Genomic DNA, 14,366 nt, shown 5'->3' on the forward strand with positions numbered 1-14,366 from the left:
GCACCATCTTTATAATGGTCGGTCGCTGGCGGTTGTCCTGCTTTGCACACAGCTTCCGGAGCAAAACATTAGAAGGTCAGATGTGGCAAATTAAGCAGCAGCCCTCTCCAACTGAAGGGAAAATTGACTGCAAAGCATCGGGTCTGGTTTTCGAATAATCTGCATCACTGGGTGCAAAAGAAGGATGGATTTTGCCCTAGCTTGCACGAGCAAGATCAGTGCAATGCATTAATTTATTCATAGGCATTTGCAGAATTTGGCAGATTATACTTATTCATGATGTATGTACCACACTGAGCGCGTATGATGCTTTACAAGAAAATTGTCCTTCCACTAAGGTTCATTGTCCCTGCTACAAAACGGTCAAAAGCTAATTACAATCAATATAGGCCAGACACTCAGAGGATGAGACGTGGAAGTTGAAGGAGCTTGATGTGAAAGGGCTAAGCTAAGTAGGTGGATTTAAGGAGTGTTCTTTGCAGAGGAGATATTGTGAGTTAATGAAACTTGAGGGAAACAACTAAAAAAGAGAAGCTGTCAGCTCCTTGTCTTCCTCTTTATCTTATTTTCTGGGTTTCAGAAGCGTTACTGTTGCACAAAGAAAGCAACTCGTGTAACTGCCTTGTTAGATATCACACTCTCTCTCCCTTTCTCTTTTATTTTCAGGAGTATAAGTTCGATCGATACATAGAGAATGGCAAGAAGAAAACCACATTCTATAAGGCAGGAAGAAAACTCAAGTATTTCCTAATGCCCTTTGGCTCTGGGATCAGCATGTGTCCAGGGAGGTTCCTTGCAATGAATGAGATGAAGATGTTTCTTTTCTTACTGTTGGCTCATTTTGATGTAGAACTGGTGGAAAACAAAGCTGTCAGACTTGATAACAGTCGTATGGGCCTTGGTATCCTCCTGCCAGACGTTGATGTTGCCTTTCGTTATAAGCTAAGGTCCTTAAGAAAGTGAGCGGCTGCCTATATGCCTTCTACTAATCTCCATGTTTCATCACTCAGCTTTGTATTTTTCGAAACATTTGCTTTTCCCTCTCCACTTTTACCTCCTTCTTATGTGTTTCTAAGGAGGAAAGCCATTGGGCTGGAAGCAGATACCAGATTTGGGGACATGCAACCTCAGTTTTTCCTGCCTGAGTTGTGAGTAGCGAGGTCAGATGACAGGACTGTGGCCAAGTAACTAGCCCAACATCCCTACAAGGTGGACCCCCATACTCTTGGCCATGAGTTGAGCAGGATTTACAGGAGGATGACATCAAGCTGAATCCAGGCCATTTGTATGGGAAACGGGTTCAGCAGCCCTTGTATCACAGGGGTTCCCCCTTGTTAGATTGGGAGATCCCAAACACCCACCATCTGGAGTCATCTCTGCACCTGCTCATAGAAGCATAATAGCAAGAAAAGGGGAACTTAATTCTAGGGAGTGAAAGAATTTTCAGTTAATATTATTCTAACTTTTTATTTACTCTGTTCCGTTTGTGGTCTTGAGTGTCTTAACCCATATTTGGGAGATGTGATGGAAGCTATGTGGTATGGTGGGGGATAATTGGCAAGAATGTCTTACCGGTAATGCATTTCTGAATTCAGTTTTATGTACTGAGGATGAATGCTTTGCTTTTCTTCTTCTTTTGGTTTTTTTTTTTTGGTGCAATAATAAGAAATTAAACTCTGTGATTTTTTCTGCAGTCATTTCAAGTCAGAAGGGAGGTTCTGTTGATTTTAATAGGCTCTGGATCAAGCCTAAATTATCTGTTTTGGCTTTTGAGCCAAAAAAGTATATTCTTCAGGGAGAAAATATATAAGCCTGTTTGAAATGATTCTCTCATCTCAAAAATTACCTTCTGTTTGTCTCACATGTTTTCCTAGTAACACATCCGTGTGTTTATTTTGACCATTTCTTGTGTTTGTTCATTTCTCCAAAAAGGCAAAAAAAGAGGGCTTCAAGGGCAAGTGTGGTATCTAAAACTAATTTTTAATAGGGTTTTACTGTGCCTAAATTATGCATAGGCAGAGTAGTATAACCTGTGTTTGGAAACAGACTTTAACGTCTACAGATTGGAAAATAGGCTCTTCCCTGGGCCCAAAATTTGAGCAAGTGAAAATCCTGGGCAGCCACAGAAGTTGTCTGTATACTGGCTGCCCAACCTGCTTCACCGGGTGACCAGCTCTTGTTTCAAAAATTAATTTCCTAGTGCGCAGGATCTGAGATTTTTAGACCCTGTCTCTCTTCCCAGCCATCACTTCAGAGACTGATGAGGATTCTCATGGCTGTCCAGTCTTACTTTGCCAGGATGATAATTGTGATGGGAGAGTAGCCATGTCTGTGGGCCTTGCCTTGTGTTCCCAAAAAACATCTCTTTGGGATGTGCCAGTGTAACTCTTTTAAAATCAGAAATTTTACTCATCTCTAACTCACTTGATGGCCTATGGATGGTAACTGCTACATACATAGTAAAGATTAGAATTATTTATTGTGATTTGTGTAGAACGCTGTTGAGTTATTAATGTAAAGCACATGCCCTAAATAAGCATCAGCATCAGTAGAAAGGCTTTCAGAGATTGGCATAGCCACATTCCAAATCCTCTGAGGAGAAAACTGTGGATTTTGTGAGATATATTGGATAAACATTTTCTCTTCATATATATTATCAATAATGTCTACAGTGTTGGAGTACACTTACATTAAATGGCCTTTGCAGTTGATTAAATGCTTTAACTTTGCTTCAACATTTAATCAACAGCAAAAGCTGATTATTGCTTTGTGCCACAGAATAAAATTTGTTTTTATGGAGAGATTCTTGTACTCAAGTTACTTACTGCTGTAGTTACTCTGTAGGCGCTATTCGGTACTCAGCCATAGTTCACCATCCAGTTTGGACATTGAAGCCTGGTTTATTGAGAGAGGAAACGTTGATATCATTATGCTGTTGACTGTTTTCCATTATTGCTTAAATGTAAGCTGTAAAATGTCTCAAGCCACAGTTATGATAAATCTTTCTCTGGCATCCAACTTCGAACAAACCTGAAGTAACTGTGCAAATAACAGTAGGTATCTGTTTTAAACAGAAGACTTTTTTAAATAATTATATTATATTTTTAGGATTTTGAATTAGAATATCACAGGCTGATGCATAGTTTGGTAGGACATAATAGGACTGTGCCAAAACTACATAAAAATCATTAGTAATTTCAGATGAATTGCTAATCAGTATGTATAGAATCCTTTCGGTTGGAAAAGACCTTTAAGATCATCAAGTCCAACCACTAACCTAGCACTGCCAAGTCCAACACTAAACCATGTCCCTAAGTGTCACCTCTACACCTCTTTTAAATACCTCCAGGGATGCTGACTCAACCACTTCCCTGGGCAGCCTGGTCCAATGCTTGACAACCCTTTCAGTGAAGAAACTTTTCCTAATCTCCAATCTAAACCTCCCCTGGCACAACTAGAGGCCATTTCCTCTTGTCCTATCGCTTGTTACTTGGGAGAAGACATTAACATCCACCTCGCTACCACCTCCTTTCAGGTAGTTGTAGAGAGCAAGAAGGTCTCCCCTCAGCCTCCTTTTCTCCAGGCTGAACAACCCCAGGTCCCTCAGACGCTCCTCATAAGACTTGTGCTCTGGACCCTTCACCAGCTTTGTTGCCCTTCTTTGGACACGCTCCAGCACCTCAGTGCCTTTCTTGTAGTGAGGGGCCCAAAACTGAACACAGTATTCAAGGTGTGGCCTCACCAGTGCCGAGTACAGGGGCACGATCACTTCCCTGCTCCTGCTGGCCACACTATTCCTGATACAAGCCAGGATGCCATTGGCCTTCTTGGCGCCTGAGCACACTCCTGGCTCATGTTCAGCCGGCGGTCGAGCAACACCCCCAGGTCCTTTTATGCCAGGCAGCTCTCCAGCCACTCCTCCCCAGGCCTGTAGCGTTGCAAGGGGTTGCTGTCACCCAAGGGCAGGACCCAGCACTTGGCCTTGTTGAACCTTATACAGTTGGCCTCCACCCATCGATCCAGCCTCTCCAGATCCCTCTGCAGAGCCTTCTTCCCATCACACTCCTGCCCAACTTGGTGTCATCTGTAAACTTACTGAGGGTGCATTCAATCCCCTCCTCCGGGTCATTCATAAAGATATTAACCAGAACTGCCCCCAGTACTGAGCCCTGGGGAACAACCAGTCACCAACTGGATTTAGGCCTCTAGGCCCGGCCATCCAACCAGTTTTTTACCCAGCAAAAAGTATGCCCGTCCAAGCCATGAGCAGCCAGTTTCTCCAGGAGAATGCTGTGGGAAACAGTGTCAAAGGCTTTACTAAAGTCCAGGTAGACAACATCCGCAGCCTTTCCCTCCTCCACTATGTGGGTCACCTTGTCATAGAGGGAGATCAGGTTAGTCAAGCAGGACCTGCCTTTCATAAACCCATGCTGATTGGGCCTGATCACCTGCTTATCCTGTACATGCTGCGTGATGGCACTCAACATGATCTGCTCCATAACCTTCCCCAGCACTGCAGTCAGGCTGACAGGTCTGTAGTTCCTCAGATCCTCCTTCCGGCCCTTCTTCTAGACGGGCGTCACATTTGCTAACCTCCAGCCAACTGGCACCTCCCTGGTTAGCCAGGACTGTTGATAAAGGATTGAAAGTGGCTTGGTGAGGACTTCTGCAGCTCCCTCAGTATCCTTGGGTGGATCCCATCTGGCCCCATAGACCTGTGTGTGTCTCAGTGCTGTAGCACGTCGCTAACCATTTCCCCTTGGATTGTGGGGGCTTCATCCTGCTCCCCATCCCTGTCTTCCAGCTCAGGGAGCTGGGCACCTGGGGAACAACTGGTCTTACTATTAAAGGTGGAGGCAAAGAAGGCATTAAGTGCCTCAGCTGTTTCCTCATCCTTTGTCACTGTGTTTCCCCTTGCGTCCAATAAAGGATGGAGATTCTCCTTAGCCCTCCTTTTGTTGCTAATGTATTTATAGAAACATTTTTTATTTTCTTTTACAGCAATAGACAGGTTAAGCTCTAGTTGGGCTTTGGCCCTCCTAATTTTCTCCTGCATAAATTCACGGCATCCTTGTAGTTCTCCTGACATGCCTGCCCCTTCTTCCAAACGTTATAAACTCTCCTTTTTTCCCCGAGTTCCAGCCAAAGCTCTCTGTTCAGCCAGGCCAGTCTTCTTCCCTGCTGGCTTGTCATTCAGCACATGGGGATGGCCTGCTCCTGCGCCTTTCAGATTTCCTCCTTAAAGAATGCCCAGCCTTCCTGGACTCCTTTGCCCTTCAGGGCTGCCTCCCAGGGGACTCTGCCAACCAGGCTCCTAAACAGGCCAAAGCCTGCCCTCCAGAAATCCAAGGTGGCAGTTCTGCTAATGCCCTCCTTACTTCTCCAAGAATCAAAAACTCTGTCATTTCATGATCACTGTGCCCAAAACAGCCTCCAACCATCACATCCCCCACAAGTCCTTCTCTGGTCGCAAACAACAGCACCAGCACGGCACCTTCCCTAGTTGGCTCACTCACCAGCTGTGTTATGAAGTTATTGTCCACGTACTCCGGGAACCTCCAGAACTGTTTCATCTTTGCTGTATTGTATTTCCAGCAGACATCTGCTAAGTTGAATTCCCGCGTGAGAAAACAGGCTAGCGATTGTGAGACATCTGCCAGCTGCTTATGGAGTATTTCATCTGCCTCTTCATCCTGGCTGGGTGGTCTATAACACACTCCCACCCTGATACCTGCCTTGTTGGCCTTCCCCCTGATTCTTACCCATAAACACTCAACACTATCATCACCATCATTAAGCTCTAGACAATCAAAACTCTGCCTAACATACAGGGCTACCCCACTGCCTCTCCTCCCTTGCCTATCCCTTCTGGAGAGCTTATAGCCATCCATTGCAGCACTCCAGCTGTGCGAGTCATCCTACCATGTTTCTGTGATGGCAACTATATCATCGTTTTCCTGCTGCACAACGGCTTCCAGCTCCTCCTGTTTGTTGCCCATGCTGCATGCATTGGTGTAGATGCACTTCAGCTGGGCTATTAATCCCGCCACCTTTTTGGGGGGAGAAGGCCTAATTCCTACGTGACCATTCTCAGGCGCTTCCGTGGTTTCTAACACATCCATAACCCTTGCGTCTCTGCTGCCACATGGATCTCCATCCTTTACCTCCACTGAGATGGCAGACCGAAGGGCCTTGCTGCGTAGCACACTACCCCTCAAATATTGGTGTGCCACCTCCAGGCTTATCTCTAGCAAGCCTGGTTTTATAGTAACTATTTTGAAATTTTAAAAAAAGCCAGATTGTATCCACACTAGCAAATTAAATCTATAGGGCATGCTTCCATTTTAAAAAAGAAAACAAGCATCAGAATCTTTCCCAGGAGTTGCAGCAAACTTCTGTGAAGGCAATTGGAGGCCTTGCATTGGGGTTGGAGAGCATACTATGCATCATGCAAGATGACTTCATTTTGCTGGTAATAAAGTTAGTTGTTCTATTTGCTGAGGGACCGAAGTAATCAAACGTAGAGCAGTGCTTGCCCAGCTTGTCCTTTAACTGTGTCCCTTGTAACTCATGCTGCTGGTGGGTTAGTTTTGCTGGTAAGCAATGCATCGCTACCTCAGCATATCCCCACTGTAGAGGAGGTAAACCTTACCCCCCCGTAAAGTCACGAGCACTAGAGCAGGACAGAGGAAATTTTAAGCCCTTGTGGTCCATGGACTCAGCAGCTGAGGAGGTGACTTACTGAGAGTCAGCAGGTGGTCTGACCAAGAGTGATTCGGTCACCGTGGAGCAGGGAGTGAAAGGCCCACAGTGTCGATATTCCTGGTCAATAAGCTCTAGCAACATAATGGGATAAGCGTGCACCATCCCTGGAGGTCCCTGCTGGAGCCAAGCTGGCTGCAGCATGCTGCGCCAGGGAGAGCATGGTTCATGACGTAGGGAGCAATACGGTTTTTGATGACCTCCTCTGCTGCAGAACTTGGGAACAATCAGCTCTTAGTGTCTGTCACTGGGGCACTAAGATGGCAAAATCGCCTAAGCAGAAACTGCAGTGCTGTTTGCATGCGTTCAGGTGCCAGCGGTGCTGCAGGGGTGAGTGGTGGGAGGCAGTCAGACCTTGTGCTTCCTTGTCCCTGCTCTCCACTTAAGTGGGGGGGTCTGCCCTGCAAGCCCAGAAATGACTGCTTGTCTCATCCTCTGACCCAGCAGGCGTAGGGTCAGCCAGGAGGAGTGCGTGGGTGCCCCTCGAATTTCTCTGCTGTTCGTCTAGTGAAATGGTGCACTCACTGATCAGTTTGAGCTGTGACTCGGCTGGTTAGTACCAGCCTCTGACTGTAAGTTGTCACTGCCTATGGCTGTATTATCTTCTGCTATTAAAAAAAAAAAAAAATCACATTTTTTCCTCATATGAAATAGGTTTACTAAGTCAGTATGGCCCTTTATAGCACCTGAGAAGAAAAGTGAATTCATCATCAACTAATGTGAATGCTAAAATGTGATATTTTTTTAATTATTATTTTAATTTACAGATTGTATGTTCTTCATTTTCATGCTGGCACTCAGTACTGCTGTAAGCTATTGTAAACTTTTTAAACTGTTACATTACGTAAAAGACCCTGCTAGTCTATTTGTACCTGTTTGCAAATCAGACTTTCACATCTCTGCCAGTATGGCCTAATGTGCTAATATAAAACCATGTAAGAGTTGTTCTTTAGTTTATGCTCTTTAGCCAGTTGCATGTCACTATTTTTGTGAATAACGACTGGTCTGTGAATTTCTCTTGTAGAATTATAAATGATCTTTTATTTCATCATTATTGAACTTTCTGACACTCAAAAGGTTGTGAATTGCTCTTAATTGTGCAAACTGACATTTTTTATGTAGATGAACAACGGTTAGGTTCTACTTTAATAGTTAATATCCATCATTAAGGCTCTTAGATTGAATAAGGTATATTGTGAATTTCTGAGCAAGAAAATTGAAACTTCATTATTTTAGTAATCTAACATTTTAAGTGAATTTTGTATTTCAAGGACACAATAAAAATGAATATATATATATTTTAATATTGAATGACTGTCCATGGTATTTTTTTCAAGTTACATTTGCGATTTTCTCACAGATTCACAACTTATTGCTTTCATTTTTAAATTGTTTATTCAGCATACAGCATTTTTCAGTTACTTGATCTTCAAAGATATTTCTGTAAAGCTAAATTTTTTTTCCCTTTAATTCAGCACTGGCATGGAGCAACTCCTTTGAATTCAGGAAATTATCAAGTCTGATTTACCCACCATGAAACTTAAGCCAGTTCTTCTCAGATGAGAAGAAAAGTGGTACTTCTGACATTGTTTGGACATTATTCAAAATTAGTATAAAGATCTGCAGTCCACCGGTGATTCCCTAATACAGCTCCTAGGCTTTTCCTTTTGCAAACCTCTGTGTAGTACGAGCTGTACTACCTCGTGTAAAATGCTCTGTCCTCTCAGATCATGCATTTTAAAAGGGGAAATGAATGAAAATTGTTACGATACTGGTAACACTGCTTTGCACTGCACTGCACCAGCAAAGCACAACTTGGCTTTCCTAAGTATCACTGTAGCTACCGAGTTCTACAAGTAGCTATTTAAGATGAAGGCTATATCCTGAAGACATCACTGTTTCTTCTTTCCTTCCTGCAGAAATGCTTGTCAGGTATGTCTGTGAGGGTTGGCGAAGATACGTCGTAGACAAGCATTTTTCTGGTTTTGATAAATGTGTTTGTAACTGTGCAATTGCTTAACTCCTGATTATATTAGAAGTTATTGAAGTTTATAAACAAAAAGTGGCAGTCTGAGATTTCTTGAAGAGCATATTTCTGAGTGAACTTTCCATGACGGTCTGAAAGATGGCTGGGGGGAAAGAATTACTGAGACCTCCTAACACTGTATTTTATCTAGTATTTGTTTTGACACTAGATGCTTTCTTGATGTTACTTATATTGCACTGTATTTTAAAATTATTTGAGACATCAATTTATGTGAATTTATGCTTAATTAACATTAATAGAGCTATTTTAACTGTCAGACCACAGAAAAGTGAAGTATTTTCCTGCCCATTACCTGAACCAGCCTATGTACCCTGGCTAGTCATGTCCCAATACCCACAACATATCAGAAAAGTGGTCTGATCACAAAAATACCATTTAAAATTACACTTGTGAAAGTATTGTGAGCCTGAAGCTATTATCTATGTTTATAAATAGTACCAAGTATGAAGAAATGGTTGCTGCATATAAAGAAGCATATGAAAAATAAGGAGTGTTCCATTTTCATTTGAAAGCAAGGGATTAAACTGTAGTGGGATCTTTATCCTCATATAAACCAGTACTGTGTCTAAACAGCCTTCGCTACACATCAGGCTTGGCTGGGGTCTCAGGTACTCAGGTTGTGTGAATACATCATTTGTAATAGCAGAAATGTGCTTGTCTTCAAACCAATTTACACCAGAACAAATATCCAAAAGAAGCCTAAGCTTCAGCTGTTCCTGCTAAGAGCCTTGCAGGATTTTATCTCGCAAGATTTTGTTAAACCGATTTTGACGCTGATGTCTTCGTTTGTATCCCCCCCCCCCCCACCCAGCAGCTAGGAGTACAGCAAAGTCGAATAAAAGTCTAGGTCCTGGCTACAGCGAGGGTAGAAGACGGTAAGTAAATACCCTGTGATGACTTTTGACGGTGACTTTCCTATCGCCGCATTTTTCCAACTACCTCTTTCTTCCGAATAGTTTAGTCGCTAACCTCCTACAAGCAGCATGTCCTTCCCTGCCTAATTTCCACCTTGTGAGCCAGTGAATCGGCTACCTTCTCAACGTATTTTTCAGTTGCCTTCTAAAAAATGAAATCTTTACAGCAACCTCTTGCAAAACCGGCACCGCAGGTGGCTGCAGCTGAGAGACGTGCCGCGTCGCTAAAGCTGTGAACCTGCGAAGTGGATGGGCATTAGCTGAGCTCGGGATTGATGAAGGGATTGAAGCATGGGGCGGGGAGGGACGGGGAGCGGGGGGATGCCGCCGCTCGGGGATGCCGCCTCGGGGTGCCCCCGGCCCGCGGCGGGGGGACCCCCACACCCGCCCGCCTCCCCCTGCGCTGCCCGCCGGGCTCCCGGCGCCGGCTTGCGCTCGCTGCGCTCCCAACTCCCCCGGCCCCCTCCAAAAATCAGGCGGAAAAGGTTGGGGAGGAGGGTGAAGAGAGACTCCTGCCGCTCCTTCCTAAAACCAACCCGTGCTTCCAGGGATGCTGGAGGGGGGGAAAGGGGACAGGACCCCCGAGGAGGTTCCTAGGGAACCCGGTCTGGGTGTTAGGTGAGTTTGGAGGGCTTCGGCTGGTGGAGAGGAGGTTTACTCTGGAAAGGCGATTGTTTGTCCCTAATCCTCAATTACGAGGATTTTAAAATAGTATTAGAGGGGCAATCTGTTCTGCAACTTCTCGGAAGAAATAATTGTTGATTTAGATAAGCACTGATCCCTTCACTGTTTGATGAAGACGTTAATTTATGGCTGTCTAGCAGTTTACGGCTGTCATTAGATTTTCAGCTTTGTCTCTGTTCGGAACGTATCTTTCTTTTTATTTTAATCCGAGACATTTATGTAAGAAAACGGTTATGTTTGATCTAAAATGCATCATTTTTCTATAGCATTTCGAATTATTCACAGATCATAGTTCTTCTATGTGCATATATGAATTTAAAAATACAGCCGTAAAGTGCTTGAAACAGACCATAAATTTGCTTCATATTTTATTACACGTCTCTGAATCAGGTTGAGAGGACAAGGGCAACTAGGGGCTTGGGGAAGGATTTAACCCTTCCCGAGGCTGGAGAACCAGCCAAACCAGAGCAAATCCCCCTCCGGAGCGCTTCGGGAGGCGGCGGGGGGCGGGGGGGAGGCCGGGTGACACCGAGCTGATGAGTGACCACGGGGAAATGGGGCTGGCCGCAGCTCTTTGCTCATTTAGCAGATGTCCCTTCTGGCCGCTGGAGCCCCGGGGCCGGCTCCGGGCGGCCACCCCGGCCCCCGCTGCCGGCGGCGGCTCCTGCCCGGCCGGGGGTTGCACCCGGGCCGACGGGCAGGAGCAGCTTAACTCCTGCGGCGCCTACCGAAGCCAAGCGCAACACTTCAGAGGGAGCCAGCGTTAAGCCTCCGACGGGCTCCGCCAGCTCCAGACCCCCCCCACACACACCCCCTCCCCAAAGTGGGGGTGCTGCCCCACGAACGGCGGCGGCCCCGCGGAGCGAGCGGCGGGGGCCGGGGCCGGCGCGGAGCCCAGCGCGGCTCCCCCAAAGTTTTGTCCCGCTCCGGCGAGGAGCCGTTCCGCCGTCTGATGAAAGCCTCAGGATCCCTCCGGCCTGTTGGCAGCGGGTGCAATCGAAGTTACAAACGATCCTGGAGAGGGTCGCGGAGTCCTGGCTCGTTTATTTTAACCCTCCCCCCCGCCCTCCGCCACCACAACCACCAAAAAAAAAGTGTTAATTGCTGTAAAGTTTCCGAGCACGTGGATAATTTACTTTGACTGCTGTGTTTTAATTAAAGGCAAACTTATTTATGTTTCTGATGTTTATATTACGCGATTTAATTACGCTTAGAGGCAGCGTCGCACTTTTTTTCCCCTTCCACCCTAAATCACATTTTCATTAAAGGTTTTAATAAGAAAACTCACTTGACCACTATTCATTATCTAGTCCCCTCCATGCACACAAGTTCACTTACCCATTCATTTATTCACTTACTCATTCCAGCAGATCCGCTGCAACTGCTGCTAGCAGGGATGTGAACACTCATAATTATTTGTCAAAGTCTGGAAAGTGTATTATCCCTTCTTCTAGTGGTAATTAGTTACCATAGCATCTAATACGTAAATGTGCCCAGAGCACACCATTAACAGTTAAGCGGAGGATTCAATTTAACACATGATTATATCTTTCATAAGTCATTACATTAGGAAAGCCAATGTCACTCATGCTGGGACAATTTCAGGCTCGGGGCCGGGGTAAGGGGCCAGGGGCCGGAGGAAGGGAGCCGGGCTGAGCGGCGGGGGCAGTGGGAGCCCCTCGGAGGAGGCCGGGGCAGATCCCGCTTCGGTGGGGCGGCTGGAAACGGGGAAGGAGCCCTTTCGAAGGGGGACATTTTCATTTCTGGTTAAGTGATCTATCAAGCGTTAAGAGGGGCGGGGGAGCCTCTCTCCTCCCCCCACCCCCGACACACACGCCGCTCGCATTGGCAAGACCTGCCCAGGGACTGGCCCAGCGGCTCCGTGTCGCCTCCCAGGGCGGCTGCTCGGTGCGGGGGCACAGGAGCGCGGGGCCGGGAGTGACAGCACCCCTACCCGCCCGAGCCACCTCTGTCCCCCTCCAGAGCAAGCAAGGAGGGAGCAAGAGAGCCCGAAGTCGGGTGACCAGGGATGCAAAGCGTGTCCATTCCGCTTTCCCGTGGCTCCGACGGGGAGGCAGACGGGAGGCGAACGGAGAAAGCCCGCGATGAGCCCCAGAGGCCGCCCTCGCTCCCCCGAGCCGGGCCGGGAGCAGCGGCCGCCGGGCCCGCACACGCCGCCCGCGCCTCGGCCCCTTCCCACGGGAGGCGGGAGGCGCAGCGTGGGGTCCCACGGCCTCCCCCTCCATCCCCAGCCCGGGTCCCGGCCGCCCGAGGAGTTCGGTGGGACCCCGCTTGCCGTCCCCCGTCGCAGGGCCGGGCAGAGCCGAGCCGCGGCCGCCACCGCCGGGGGAAGCTCTCCGGGAAGGCTGCTCGGCAGCCAGAGATATTAAGCGGTAAATCTTGCAGCAAATGTGTCCTGCGATGTTATATGCACGAACACACACTCGCACACACACACAGACACAGGCACGCACCACGCCAAGCTGGTGGCGGTGGTTAATTCCTAATCAGAATGATGGACAGCAGAGACAGAACAATACAAACTAATGGCTGTGTTGCTGATCACTTTACCCCTTGATTAAAGACACCCAATTATGGCGCAGAACAGTGTCGTAATTATGTTCCTTAATCACATCCAGGAGGTTTAATTGCCTTAACGATGTGTTTCATTAAATGAATTTAGGTATTATAGTCGACAGTTTTCATACACAGTTGTTTTCAAATTAACATAATATTAGACATCGTCATGGAAATTGTTTTAATAATCATAATTAGACGCACCCAGCCTTTGTCTAGTAAATGCTGAGAGACGCTTCTCCTTGCGCCTGGGGGCTGATCTGCCCACCCTCTCTGGGCTGCCTTCCCACAGCTCCGTGGCACTTTACAGTTATGTTTCCTGAAAAGTTACAGGTTCTGATTAATCTTTTTTGATGGGAAGTGGAGCAGAAAATATTTATCCCTTCCCCCGCGTGTGCTGCTGCCGTTGGGAGAGGCGGCTGCGACGACACCCGGCGCCGGCCCGGCCGTCCGAGGCGGGGGGACCGGGCGGGACCCCGGCTCTCGGCTCTGCCGGGACCCCCGGCCCGGGCCCGGCCCAGGGGGGCGGCTTTGGGGAGCTGCCTGCCCCCTCTGCTCTGGGCTTTGGGGCAGGGTGAGGGTCCGCGACGGGGGGGAGAGGCGGCTCCAAAACTTGGGGGGTAGGGAGTGGGTGCGGGGGGGGGCGGTCCTACAGCTCCACGGGGCACCCACGGATCGGGCGGCGAGGGCCGTGCGTGGAGCCGCGGGACGGGTGGGCAGGGCCCGGCGCTGCCCCACGGCTGCCCCGCACCGCCGGGGTCCGCCCGCCACGGGCGCGGGAGAAACGCACCGCGGGGAAGAACTTCTTACCCCCCTCCCTGGGACACCCTGAGCCGCGAGTGGGGTTCCGGGGAGGGTCTGCTGGGGGGGAGGTGGGGGGAGTGTGCCGGGGAGCCTTCATAGCAAGGCAAAGGAAAGGAAACTACCCGGCCCCCCCCCCCGCCCACCTCCTTAAATGTGGAGATATATGCTTAACAAAGCACAGCATAAAACAAGCGTTTGTTCAAAATATTTTAATAAAGATTCTTTCCGACATAGATACACATACAAACGATCGTACATTGCTGTCATAATCTGATTGACCTATTTAATATATATCACTCTTTACACATCCGTGACCTGCCAACAGATCCATCATGGCTCCTATTTTGCCATCCAACCTGACAGTCCGAATTTGTATTATCTGCAAGTAGTGGAAAATAGCAGGACTCGTGGTTTTTTTTAAAGAAAAAAAATTTAAAAAAATCTTGATTTATAAATGGCAGAGAGACAGCCACCCAGCCATGCAAACTCAAACTGAAGGCTCACTTTGGGTAAATAGCTACTTCTTGCTTTTCATCTCTCATTTTTCTTCCAAAAAAACCCCACCCTCCCACCCACCC

General features: G+C 47.5%; 1 protein-coding gene across 2 annotated transcripts in view; it reads left to right on the top strand.

Moving 5' to 3' along the window:
- LOC104047148 (cytochrome P450 7B1) overlaps positions 1-8,073 on the top strand; it is a 139,551-nt gene extending 131,478 nt beyond the window's left edge. For both annotated transcript variants that reach the window (XM_064442635.1, XM_064442636.1), the window contains exon 6: positions 667-8,073. In XM_064442635.1, coding sequence (XP_064298705.1) covers positions 667-963 — 297 coding nt within the window. In that variant the 3' untranslated portion in view covers positions 964-8,073. The remainder of the gene's footprint in view (positions 1-666) is intronic.
- The last annotated feature ends 6,293 nt before the right edge of the window (positions 8,074-14,366 follow it).

Source organism: Phalacrocorax carbo, chromosome 2 (genome assembly GCF_963921805.1).
Source record: "Phalacrocorax carbo chromosome 2, bPhaCar2.1, whole genome shotgun sequence".
Classification (NCBI taxonomy): domain Eukaryota; kingdom Metazoa; phylum Chordata; class Aves; order Suliformes; family Phalacrocoracidae; genus Phalacrocorax; species Phalacrocorax carbo.